This window comes from Anser brachyrhynchus (genome assembly GCF_964034855.1).
Source record: "Anser brachyrhynchus genome assembly, chromosome: 4".
NCBI classification, from domain to species: domain Eukaryota; kingdom Metazoa; phylum Chordata; class Aves; order Anseriformes; family Anatidae; genus Anser; species Anser brachyrhynchus.
In genome coordinates this window covers 68,319,070-68,332,578 of record NC_137698.1, presented here as the reverse complement: position 1 = coordinate 68,332,578, position 13,509 = coordinate 68,319,070, and the positions used below count along the sequence as shown (strand labels likewise).

The 13,509-nt window shown below is 39.4% G+C and overlaps 1 protein-coding gene across 9 annotated transcripts in view; it reads right to left on the bottom strand.

Moving 5' to 3' along the window:
- Positions 1 to 575: 575 nt before the first annotated feature.
- The window catches only part of LOC308194034 (uncharacterized protein), a 35,071-nt gene continuing 22,137 nt past the window's right edge, over positions 576 to 13,509 (bottom strand). For 2 of the 9 annotated variants that reach the window (XR_013950190.1, XR_013950192.1), the window contains one exon: positions 7,499 to 10,687. Coding sequence is in view for 3 of the 9 variants with exons in the window: in XM_080589374.1 (XP_080445500.1) it covers positions 2,007 to 2,048; positions 7,403 to 7,475; positions 10,530 to 10,687 (273 nt within the window). In the remaining 6 variants the exon portion in view is untranslated. Of the gene's footprint in view, positions 704 to 1,829; positions 2,049 to 6,419; positions 7,476 to 7,498; positions 10,688 to 10,767; positions 10,885 to 11,475; positions 11,553 to 13,509 lie in introns of those variants that run through there. The other 7 variants (XM_080589376.1, XM_080589375.1, XM_080589374.1 and 4 more) reach the window with 7 other exon arrangements.

Below are 13,509 nucleotides of genomic sequence, written 5' to 3'. Positions count from 1 at the left end.
AAGATACAAGGTTTTTCAGATAGTGGTGTGTGTCCCAGGTACCAAGAAAGTAGCGTTGCTCCATATTGTGATGTCTCAGAACTACTTAGACTGTCTCCTATTTTTCCCAAGAGCTCCCAGAAGGATTTCTCCAGGTTTCTAGATATATTTTTGCATCCCTGACATGCTTGGCTTCTCATATACCCTCCCACTCAGAAGCTAATAATTGTACCAGGCTCTGTGCTTCCCCTCCTGAAATTTCCCCACTTTGTGCAGACAGGATTTTCCCATAAAAGTCTCTTTCCTGCTTCAGACTTACGAGTTACCAAAACTTAAAGAATTTCCATGTGTCAGCTGGGCCATGGTAGCTTTTCATATGCATGTTTTTAGCTTGTGCTAAACCAGCACAACTCAACGGAGCTCAGTGCTGAGTTAAGCCCAGTCACATTAGCTTTCACTCACCATGGGTTAAGCACATGCATGCAATCACGGATAAACTCTTAATCTTATGATTTTCCAGTCCTCAGAACAAATATTGATGACCAACATATTGTTTTATAACTAAAGATTTGAACCAGCCTTTTTGCTTGCCTTGCACTGGGGAGAAAGCCAGCATGCTGAAATCATTGCAACTCTTCATGGGAGCAACTGCTTGCCAGCCTGAGGGAGGGGTTCATCACAGGGACTCCTATCAGTCATCATAATCAGGGTCTTCAATAGCAACCTGGTAACAAATAGTGGTTTTGCAGATCTGATTTCCTATTGAAGTTCAACGTGTTGCCATCTGCTTGCCAGATTTTTACAGCTATGCAAACATATTTTGTATCTAAAAAGCATTCATTTACTTTTTCACTGTTCTTGCACTTTAGAGTAGTAAAGATCACTTACTGTCATCTGACATTTTTCTTTGTCAGAGAAGATTTAGCAACAGCTTTAGCTTGTGTGCTTAAAAAAATATGAAAATAAAAATAAATTAAAAAATCCAACCAAGAGGCCAAGGGGACCACACCTTCAACAAAGCTAGAAAGAAATGTTTGAAGCTTTGCAGAAAGTTAATGTATCTGAGCTGTTAAACCCACCAGATCTTCACTGGATATCCAACCCCATATCTCCATTGACAAGAACTAGAAAATGCACAAGATAAGTAAAATTATAGAAATAATGCAAGTTCAGAGCCCAGATTTCTTTTGCCTATAGTGTAGCTATAATTGTGACTATATGATTAAAAGAAAATCTGCTGTAGCTAAGCACTGATATTAGCTTGAACAGCCTAATGACTTGTCTAGTGTGTGTTATTTAATAGCAGTCTTCAACAGACCACTGATGATACAGATCCCTCTTTTGGGAAGACAGAAATAAAAACTCCTGTTTTAGCAGATTAAGTTCTCCACAGCAAGTCATGATCCAACTGTTTCCCAGCCACCTCTGTAAGTAAAATGAGTCTCTATTGTTGTAGTAATTTAGTTCCTAATATTTTCAGGCTGACAAAAACAGTCCACCTTGACTAATGGGCAAAATTTACTGAGATATTTATTTTTCCAAACCAACCTTGCACACCTAATACCGTGTACATATTCTTACAGTGCTGGCTACCACAACGAACAACTATATCTCCTCCAGCGAGAAGATCTAATCAGACTTAAGTATAAGCCTACCATTCTATAGTATTTTCAAGTCAGATAAAAATTATTTTTATTAGAACACCATGCTGCTTTTATATATAGATTTAGTAACTTCTAATAGATCTAAAGTTCATAAATATGCTGTGGGTAATTTTAAACTGAAAGCGTTCTATGATAAAAATGTTTGTGGTTCATACCTGTGTGAGTAGCTACCAACATATGGATAACTGTTCTCACCTTTTCAAACATCACTAGCAACTCCTGTTGAATTGGTAGTGCATCAGCAGAAAGCCTTAAAAAATAACCCCACAGTGGCTATCAGCTGATTCATTCAGTCCCCAAATGGCTTGAACATATGCAGAATAGTCCCCTATGTTTGCAGTATTTGCTTCCCAGGCATTTAGTTTATGTTCTGGAAATGTACTTATCTTCCATCACATGAAAAATCTGCGAGTGGGAAAAATCAGAAACATGTAGTTGAAGTGTTCTATTTTTGTCCTTTGTACCCATACCCTTCAACACAGCAATAAAATGAATTTAGTTTCATGCAGAAGGATAAAACAAAGCCTATATAGCCATAAAAGCAATTAAATAACAGTCAAGCCTTCGAGTTACAAAGCCGGTATGTCAAAGTCTGCTCCTAAGGACAGAAAACATGGTCTACTTGTACAATTGTGAGTTCCATAAACATTTCCTCTGGGGAGTTTATACAAAAGTCTCAGGAATTAACTAAACATTTGAACAGATATGGTGATTTCAGAAGCCAGGCAAATTCTAAACATGATCCATGTCACACGTTGACAGCATTTTTTTTTTCCTCTTTGAAGCGGTTTCTGAAGTTAGCTAAGCAATAGTCATGCAAACCTCTAAGTTGCTACACAATTAGGAGTGCATTCACTCACTTTGCAGAGTGCAAGGAAAAAGAGAGGTTCCCAGAAACATGGTAGGTTGAAATGCTGTGACTCCTGCTTACATAGTTTGAAATTCTGCCAGCTGGATTCATAAGATAACCTTGCATGAATTCATTTCTAGAGGTAGTAACTGGCTGATTTCTTTCCCTGCCACAGGTGCATCCAAACATGACGTTTTGACAATTTTTCTAGTGCAGAAATTGAAAGAAATCTGAGAACTTATACTTTTGGTAGAAAGAGGGGAAGTATTGCAAGAAATATGATTAAAGGCAGAGTGGAAATTTTAAAGACAGATGAAATTATGACTTTATTTCCCAGGGAGATTTCCTTCAGTAACAGATAATTAAGATGTTTAATTCTGGGCCCAAGTCACCACTGCCTAAAAATCTAAATATTTGGATAAAATAAACCCAAAATGCCACCATTTAAATTTCATTTCATTTTAAAGCCTCACAGATGGAAGCAACTCTGCAAAATATAAAGCAATTTGGAAACAAAAGCTGTTGTCTCTCATGCCCAAGTGCGAATCTTCTCAGACTCACCCAAACTATGATGTTCTGCTTTACCAGACCATCTGATGGAGAGAGATTCCCTCTCCAAATGTGAAAATCCACCTCCCCAGTGTACTTTTTAGCAGTTTTTAAATGAACCGAAACTACAAATCAAGAATCCTATGTCAGAAAGGGCAAAAGGTTCCCCTATACTTGGTAGTTAATGCAGGAGGAAGAGCCAGAGAAGGGAATTTGCTTCAAGATCCTGCCACAAATACGTCAGGTCTTCTCAGCTGCAGTGGAAGGAAAGCAGTAGATGCTACCTGTCAGTAAGTGCTTGTGCAGAGCACAACTTATCATAGTAGCTGGTGAAATACGGCATGTCCTGTATGTCTGTTTGAGCCTCTGTCAAGTTCCTTGCGTGGTACAGCACTAAGGTGTGTGTCGGCACACCTGTACTTTGTCCTTGCCTGGCAATTTTCTAGCTCACTTCCCACCCAGCTTGGAAGCCTTCCCAGAACAGAAGACACAAATAAGCATCATTTAGTTCACAGTGTTTGGCTTTGTTGTAAACTGTTGGTTTTAAAGTCTATCATACACCTGGCATGGTTTTGCGGGCTTATGTCAGTATTCACTTTCACCTTCCTCTCAGTATCCTACATGGTCAAGGTGGAAAAGAAAAGAGAGGGTGTCTTCTTGTCATCCACCCACGTCTGAGTGTTTTCTGTTCTTCTCAAAACTGCCATCCTTATCACCATTTGTCTTTTCCTGGAGGTGTTTCCCATGCCAGAAAACCTGCAATGCAGGAGGCAATAACCTACATAACCCACCCGCCATGGGCAGGTCCCCACCACTGGCCCTTCTGTGATCCTTACTTTCCTTCACATTTGCACCTTCATCTTTTCCACCTACCCTAAATCTTTCTCATTCTTCAACCACAAAGTACACTTGCTGGAAGTGTACAGTACAGTCTAATAAACAGAATTTGGTGCACATGTTTCAGTGGATAGGATGCTTACAAAATCAGTCCATTCCCCCTAAGGAAAATAACTATCATAACAAGGTCTGGTTTGAGATGGTACAAAACTCCAAGGAAATGAACCAAAAGCACCACATCCACCATTAAAAATATATATTTCTCAGTCTCACCGTTCAAAGTTACTTCCTTCTTCTCCTTCCCTAGCTCCAAAAATTCCCCAGGGAGATTCAGACACAATTACATACAGCCTTTCTCACAGCAGCTCTGAAAATCTCTGCCAGATGCTGCCCGGTGTAATGTGCCACCTGTGGGCAAGCTGCCTGTCCCGGCACCCAACTGCGGCCTCCATCTGAGCACTACAGGCACCTGCCAAGGGCAGGGTGGGTTATCTTGGTTTGGAACCAAGGCACGTGCAGGAAAAAAATGTCAAGAATGACCAAACAAATCCCCCCAAGATTGAGCTGAGGCTCTGAGGTTCATCAGAAGAGAAAAAGGGAAAAGTTCACCTTTGAAGCCATGGAAACTGAGAGCAGTAACTGATTGTTTTTTAAACGATTATTTTTTCCCTCTTGTCAACTGCACAAGATCCATGTCTGTGTTGGCCAGACTTGCAAGAACATTTTATTTGCCTATCACTTAGTACCTGAGAGAGGCAGAAAAAAAACAGTTGTGAAGGAAATCTCTTGCAGCCCTCCAAGCTGTCTCCCTTGCAGGACCAGTCAGCTCAGCGTGCGAGAGGTGTTTCCAGGGTGAGAAACAGAAGGGCTGAGGCAAAAATCAGAAATGGTCAGAACTGAGTCTCTGCATGGCCAGCAGAAGGATAGAAGGAAGGACAGTCAGCTGATGATGTTCCTGGAAAGCTCCCCTTTCTCATACCCACCTCGAGCATTTTGTCTTGGCCATGCTCAGATGTTCTTCCCAGGTATTGGGCATTCGGGAAAGCTCCTCTGACCAGAAGCAGCCACAACAAAAATGTTTCCCAGGCAGGACATCCAAACTGCATCTTTGTGGTCCTTCTTCCAGTCCCCTCAGCCAAGGAGAGGTTGCTGCCCTGCTGCTCTGCTCTGGCAGTTCCTCATGGGCAACCAAAAGCCACATCCATCTCATGGCTTTTGGTGACACCATGCTACAGGTAGAGCTGGTTTTCCTCCAGTCCTTATCTGTGACACTTTGTCAACAACTTCCCCACCTTCAGTGGCTTATACCATCGCTTCTGGAGCAATGGAGATTGCTTTTTTCAAATGCAGTGATATTTCTGTAAACTATAAACCTATATATGAGTATAAATAGCTGTAAAAAGCCAGCACCACAAACACAGTTGAGCTACATCACAGGCTGAAAAACAAGGGCTTTCCTCTAACCAGCAGCCCAAAGTCAGTGCTTTCTATTTCCTAAGTGAATTTAAGCGTATTTTACTAACCTACAGCCCCCAAATACTTTTATTTTGTTGGCATGCTAAACCACACCTTATTCCCAGCACACCTCAAATTTCAGTGCAATACAGAAGGATGAGTCAATAGATGCTAATTAACACAAATAAATTAATTAGCACAAGTAAATGCCTTTTTTCATTTGAATTAAATTGGAGAACAAAGAGACATCAATCAAAACTGCTTATGAAAGGCACTGTACATTCAATTAATCTTTACTGAAATCAGGTGTAATACAAGTCATGCTGCTTTGAAGATTCTTATTTTTGTGGAAAAAAAAAGAAAATTATCATGAGGAAACCACTGTAACACTTGCTCTACAAAGCAATCACTGGTCTCTCCTGTATGAACATTCTCTTTGGCCTTGACTGTAAAAATATCTTGGCCATCCTCAGATCTGAGTTCTTTCCCCATCAAACCAAGAACACACTCCAGACAAACACAATTTTAAACTGTCACAGATACAGATGGCAGGAGGGAGTGAAACAAGTCCCAGGCGGTGAAAAGACACTTCCCAAGCTGAAGGTGACTCTCATAATAAAGCCATATGTCATGTAGCAAAAGCACATGAAGCAAAGCCATAGGGAGTTATGGAGAGCATGATTTAGCTTTTTGCCCCCCCTACATAAAACACCTGGCACCCCTGCCACTTGCTGTAAGCAGAGATCAGCTGGGAGAGGATATCCTGCCAGCAGCCTGAAGCATCATGATCATCCCCAAAATTCCCACAGCCAGCTTTAGGTGATAGTTTCTCCTTTCCCATTACAGATGTTGTACAAACCACTTATTTTTTCCAGCAGTATTTTTCAGGAGCTTCCTACGTTTCTGCTCACATCTGTCTTCCAAATGCATGTTACACATGACCCCAGAGCTGTGCTGAAATCTGTAATGTCACTCTTCAGTGGTTCAGGGATTTGGCAGAAAACTTAATTTGAATAGCCAGAGATATACTGTGCCTTACAGTCAAAAGATGTACAACACCTACAATGCTGACAGGTGGGGTGGGGTGAGGGGTCATAGGGGAAGAAATGAGAAATTTGCATAGCACTGAATGGCCATTGGGACAACCAAGAAAAAGCAACCACAAACATCTTGAGAATCAGCAAATTCTAAACAGGTATACCCAAAAAGCAAATCCTTTGCTGGTCATCCAACTTCACTGTGATTATCTGATCAAGTTTAATTAGTTAGTAGTAGCAGATAAGGAATGAGCAAGATCCTACCACATTAAGCCTTGTGGTGGCAAGTCTGCTACTGGTCACCCCAAGGCTATTGTACAATACTTGTCCTCATTAATGCTAAGTCGTCAGCTACAATAAGATAACCTGACCAAAAAGGTTGTGTGAACCTTTATGTTCCCCTCTTCTTTTTCATTGTCTTCTCAGTTAAGCTACAGATGTGATTGTTGATGATACTAAAAGTGCAAAATACATGCTAGCAGACACAGAATGAGCACCCAAAACCATCTGTTTATTCACAGCAGAGTTGGACTTTGACAATGCCATGTCCCCAGGAAGGTGGAAAAGTGACATTCCTCATGTTAAATCAGCTGCCTCTCTTCCCCTGCCCCATGCAGAGTTCACATTATATTCTGTACACCTATATCCCTGTCCTCGATGTCCCCTACTGCTCACCCAAGCAGGGTGAATGTGCCCCTGCCTCTGTGCCCTCATCACTCCCCTGCCTCTCCTCCCACCCTCCCACAACCACTAGCTCAACTCTAAAAGCCAGAGAGACCCTCCTGGGGGTGGGTACAGGGGCAGTGGGAAACAACTTACGAAAATACCATGGCCTCCATTAGGAGAAGTCTTATCCAGGAAGCCTTATTTCAGCTGTCCTTTCTGCATTTGACATCAATGAGAACCATTTTGAGACAGAAGGAAGTACACATTAATATTTATCTGAGAGAAAACCAGTAGACCAGATCCTTATTAATCAAAGTCAATGAAGCTATGCAGTTGAGAATGTGGTCCAGTATTTACAAACATACATGTTGCAGCCAGATTGGTTTCATGCTGTTTCTCCTCCAGAAACGATGATCTCTTGCTTCTTCGTTTACTCTGCTAACAAGTTGAACAAGGTATTTAGCAACACAATTTATAGAAAGAAAAATAAATGACATTGCATTCTCAGCTATAGGTGAAAAGGAGCTGTCATACTTGAGAGAAACAAATGCAATTCATCTGTCCACAGACAGAAAAGTCCTAAACTAATTAAATGAGCTGCTTATCTCATATTTGAAATTCAGGTTTCATCTTTTCAAAAAGCTTTGGAGGAAGGGAGAGGGGTGCAGAATATGACAGTTTGTCAGGTATGTATTTGTAAGTGGCTGAATTAATCTTTGAATGTCTCCTGGAGAAACTGAGAAGGTTCATGTGTTATGCACAACATACAGAGAGTAACCAGAAACTGTTAGAATTTGTCCTCCTTCAGCATGACTTTGTTCAAGTTTTCTTTGAGAGATGAGACTTTTCGACAGTCACCCAGTTCTTATTTATATACAGGAAACTGCACTGCAAGGAATTTAAATATCAGGTTTTTTTTAGATGCCAAATGTCTGATCATCTTTCTCCTACCATGAGATCCAGGAAAAGCATAGTAAAAGACAGTAAATTAACAGCAAAGTCACCAACAAGTATGTCGCCAACGCTGTTCATTTAACCAATGACAGAAAGAACAAAGACCACAGTTCAAAAACACACAGGAAACATGAGAAATGAAGAGAGGGTTTAAATAAGAATCTGAAAAGTAGAAATTTCTATGGGAGCTGGGAAGAAACTGAACTGTAAGCTATCCAAAAATGTCCTTTTTTTTTGTTCTTTTATTTCCTGGGAGATGCGTTCGGTGTCTGGTACTGTCTGTTGATAGGAGTAAGTTACTATACTAGATAGCCTCTAGCTTCTAATGTGGTATTGAAATTCCTGTGTTATTTGAGAGTGAGAGACTCTTTCAAGCTGTCTGAACAAATTCTTAATGTCTTTTTCCTCTCCTCGGAGCCCCCATCACTGGTTTAGCAATTGAATTGCACTGCTGATCCTGAGATCACCTCAAAACTTGTAACTGTCATGAGCATGCCTTGGTTGTTCAGGTTTTCACATCACCATGGAAGGCAACAGGAAAGCTGGTAGCAAATGCAGAAGTCCGGGGACAGCCTTGAAAATATCAATCAGTGCAAGAAACTGAGCAGCTGCTCTTCAGCTGCACAGCATAATTAATTATTTTTGTTATCTAATCCTTCCTCTTTTTTTTTTTTTTATGACTTGATCAAACACTACTGTTGGTTAAATATATTGATTTATACTCTGTTTTCACCAACTTCACAACATTCTCTAAACATAAGAAATATGGGCAGGTATTATTTGAATTCATTGACTCAGTTGCTTTGTGAGTTAAATTGGTCACAAGCAGTTTGAAGTAACTTACAGAAAAAATAAATAAAATAAAATAATATAAAATAAAATATTAATGAAATTCCTTACTGAATTGACAACAAATTTTAGACAAGCAGAAAATAACAGCTTAGACAAGATCCAATCAAGAGGTTAAGGTAAATAAATATCTTTAAAGCTGTTAAATTTTTAGCAATCATACTGATACACGACTTCCACATTTGATGAAGTTTTACTTGGCATCCTCAGCAGGGAACTGCTCTTTTAATTTGGGTCCATGATTTACTACCCACAGAAAACTGACATATCTGAACTCACTTAATAGTTCAGTAACACTATAAATATTAAAATTTTAATCTATGTTTAGGCAGTTAAATAGGTTTAGAACAATTCAGTAACACCATTGCTATGAAATATCCAAGGACAAGGACTTGCATCCACCTCTACATACAATGGAGATAGCAGTGGACATCCAGGCATGAAAAATAAAAGCTATCAAGGAGAAAAGTGCAAACAAACAAATGGCCACAAGTAGAGGACAAGTTAAATGCAACACAATACAGCAGAACAAATCCTCCAAAGAGATATCCTGGGGGAAAGTCCATTAAGTTGCAAAAATCCTCAGGAATGATGTTTAAGTGCTTATTAGTGAGGTTTCCATTTCTGCAGCAGCATGCACCCACTTCTAGGTAGCTTGTGCAAATTATTACGGAGTTATGGCCATGGGGAGAAGGTACTTCAATTAGAGGTTACATTTATAATGTAATTAAATACCTAATTTATTAAAAGAAATGCAAATCACATCAGTTTCTAAGTGGCAGCAGTGGCACTTAGAGCATGCTACGTAACAGCTTTGTTTTAATAATTAAACTGTGTATGCCCTTGGTAACAGCAGTTCCAAAATGGCATGTTGCTCACTGCTCTCTTAAGAACCACACTGAATATAAATAATGAGAAATGGAATGATAGCATTTGTGTGAGAGAATTGGGATAGCCACATTAAACAATATTAGTTGGGATTTTTGAAAGCTTTATATATGTGTATACATATATATTTATATTTTATCATCACAGTGGCTTTTGCAGGGTCTCACACCCCATAGTGAGTCCGGTCAGTGAAACTTTGCCATAGTTTTAATAGTAAAGTTGGCTCTTTGAGAAGTTGTAACTTTTGTGCAGATTCTTCAGTAACTGTCTGGTGTGGGAATGAGCATCTGGTTGATACCTATCACCCCCAGTACAAGACAAATTCAGATGATTTGCTGTAACAGTAAGCTCCAATAGATTATATAGCAACAAGCAGCCCTAAAAATTGTTGAAATATATAAAAATTTATATTGGTGTTAAATTGATATTACATGTGTTCCATCATTAGTGAGGCTGCTGCTTCACCATAGGCAGTTATTAATGCATTAGATAGACATGTTGGAAACAAAGGCCAAGCTATGCCAAGATATCTAATTTTAAAACGCAGTTAAACTAAAGTAAAGGGGCACCATGTATCTTCTAGGACCATTATTTGATCATTTTCTCATATAGCAGGGACCTTTGAAATGAGCAGACAGGTAAATATGTTAGTGCAAAATTTCTGAAACAAATAGGAATAACAAGCAAGAATTGAAAATATTTCTCCCCTGCCAGCCCAGGAGTAAGGTTGTGGTGATATGAAGATTTGCACTCGTTCCAGAGCTTGCCTATGGCTGAGCAGCTCTCACTTCAGATTTCCACCTTTTTCTGCATGTCTGGGAGAGAATCCTTCCAGGACTGAAGGTATGTGGCTCAGTGGCTGCCCATATGGAGCCTGGTGAAATCAGCTGGACCTTCTGATTTTGTAGAGGTGAGTCTCTCCTTGGCTTTGCTGCAATGTTAAAGCCAGATTCTGCAGCCTGCAAAACACAATAGGGGAACCTTTCTTAACGCTTTCTACTTTAATTTCCAACATGCTTACCCTCCTGTCTTTTCTCACCTGATTACTAATAGATGATTAATAAGAGCATAAATTACCCTCGTCAAAACAAAAGTAGATGAAAAGGTGTCCTGGTTAAGACGTTTTCTTCTTTGAATTTAAGCAGTCACATCTAAGGCAACCACTGAAATTCTCTTCTCCAGATAAAATGTAAGTGGTCTATTGAGGCCGTGATAAGAAATAATTTACAGCTGCCTTCTTCAAGTGCTCTATCAACTATATATTTAATGCTTATTGAAATATCAAGCTTTCATCCAACTCTTTATATGCACAGGAACCTAATCTAGCAAGCTGCTTTTTCACTGCTTATCATTGGGTTATTTAGGATTCCAAGAACGTTATTTTTTTTATATGCAATAAAGATCACAGGTTATTTACGTGTATATATTTACCTGCTCATATACAGAATTAGACTATTTTGCTTACATATGTTGGCATGTTTCCAGTACAATAGTCAATAGAGAGATAATTCTTCAGAGGTTTTTGGTTGGTTGTTTTTTTTTTTTTTTTTTTTGTACAGGTGGTGTTTCATTCTATTTTACTGCTAAGCAGCCCACCCTTTAAATTATGATGTTCACATCTAAAAAAAAGCAACTGAAGAACACTGTCAGACCTCTGAGGTGCCATGCTATTACCACACAGTAGTGCCCACGAATATTTCTAACCTTATTTTATCTTGGTTAGGATGTTGTTATTGTAAATAAATACCTTTGTTGTTTTGAGAATAAACTAAATTGTACACAAAGATTTCTTCTTCATCCATACAAACTTGAAGAGGATTACATCTGTTGGAGAGAAACCTAGTCATATCACTTGTTGGTTTTCAGATGGAACTTAAATGTTTAGCTTGGGGTATTGCAACTTGGAGGAAAAAACTAATTAATTAAAAAAAAAAGTCCCAGTGGGATACTACCACTAGAGCACAGAAAATATTCCTCTGTCTAATAACCTGGCATCAGCCTTGGAAAATAACTCCTCATACTACAAGCCTAATCCACCACATTATTAAGCAAAATCTACTAAAATTTTTAGATGATCATGATGATGACTTGACCTGTTCTAATGAGCCTGAGGCCATCATCTGCTCTCACAAGATAAGGGCAATTTGTTTTCATGGCATAACCAGGTCTGAAAATGGACCAAAAACAATGCAAGATACTGCAGATTACTTGACACTGGGAACTTGCCATGTAATTACTTTTTTTCCATAAGCAAGAGAAAAACTCGATGTTTCCTCTAATAAAGCTTTCTATAATATTTTTGTTTCCCTTGGCAGCATTTACCAAGCAGAGAAAAAAGGATGGTAGTTTCTACAGCAAGGCAGTTTTCAGATGGACAATAAAAGTCCTGAAAGGCACTCTTCAAAAAATATCTACAAGACCCAACATAAATTTGGTTGGTTCTTTTCCTTCATGTGCCTCACTCCAATTAAACTTAAACCACAGTAAGGGGAACAGTATCATTTAGTTATCCAAAGCTCTAGTGCAAGGGGTGGATTCTCTGCCTCACTCCAGCAAACTGCAGCCACATGGCGCTGCCTTAACTCATTTTTCATTCTGGAGTACGGACTCCCCTTCCACCCATGGGGTCTCATACAGTTGCATCACCTTCATGCTGAGTAGCTCTGCTACTGCTTTGGATCCCAGAAGTACATCCCTTTACCATACCATCCTTAATGAAAAGAAGAAATATATCTCTGAAAAGTAAGATGCAGAGCCAGGAAATTAAGGAAATGAGACAGACAGCAGCTTATTTCCAAGCACATAGTCAGCTACTGAAAGCACTGCCAGGAGCACAAATTCTCCCTAAAGGATTGCTACCAGTGAATCCCACTTAGTGGCTGTGGGGCACGTGGGAAGGGTCACTTCCCTTGTGTTAACTCTCTAAATAAATTATTGGCCTCATTCCCTAAATAGGACTTGAACATTTTCTCGTTTCTACCTGAAAAGCACTTGTATTATTTGGAACTCATCTTTGGAAATGGGCCTGGCCAAAGTGTTCCTGGAATCCACTGGAAAATCAACGTTAAATAATAATACTGAAAATTCTGCTGCCAGCAGCCTGTTACCTCTTCTCCGCTCACATAGCACTGCCAGAAGCAGATACTGTCAGTTGTTATGATGCTGGTAATATACCAAATGCTTTCATTCTACATTTAATGGGTCCAAAAGAATAGGAATGGTCTTCATTACTACTGTTAAATTTAAAGAATGCTTCCTTTTTCTATTTCAGCAGGATCTTTGGACTTGACAACAGTGAAGAAACCATGTCCCCAAAGACAAAATGATTGAAGTGGATTATTTCTCCACTACCCTCTAATTTTAAATGACAGGTGCAGATATGTCTCAAGACACTGACAGTTTTCTTACCATGGTTTGCATTTGAAAGGTATTTGGGGTTTGCATTTGAGTTTTTGTGCTCTCTTGCTGTGTCAGTTGCCAGGTTTGGAAGTCAAGTCTTGTAAACCACATAATTCCTGGAAATGAGTTTCAGACCTGTGAATGCTGACTCACTGGCAGTTAAGTACATTTTCATAAGTACCTCGGTAACTTCTAGAGCCAGGAATTTCAGAAATAACCTTCTGTACTGCAGATTGTTGACAGGTAAAATTATGTGCCAGTTTAAGGTAAAATAGAGGACTTTTCATTACCCATCTAAACTGCATTCATTGTACTGATGAATTTAATGGCTAGAAATATGAACAATGTATACCATACTTACAAAGACTGACTACACACTTAA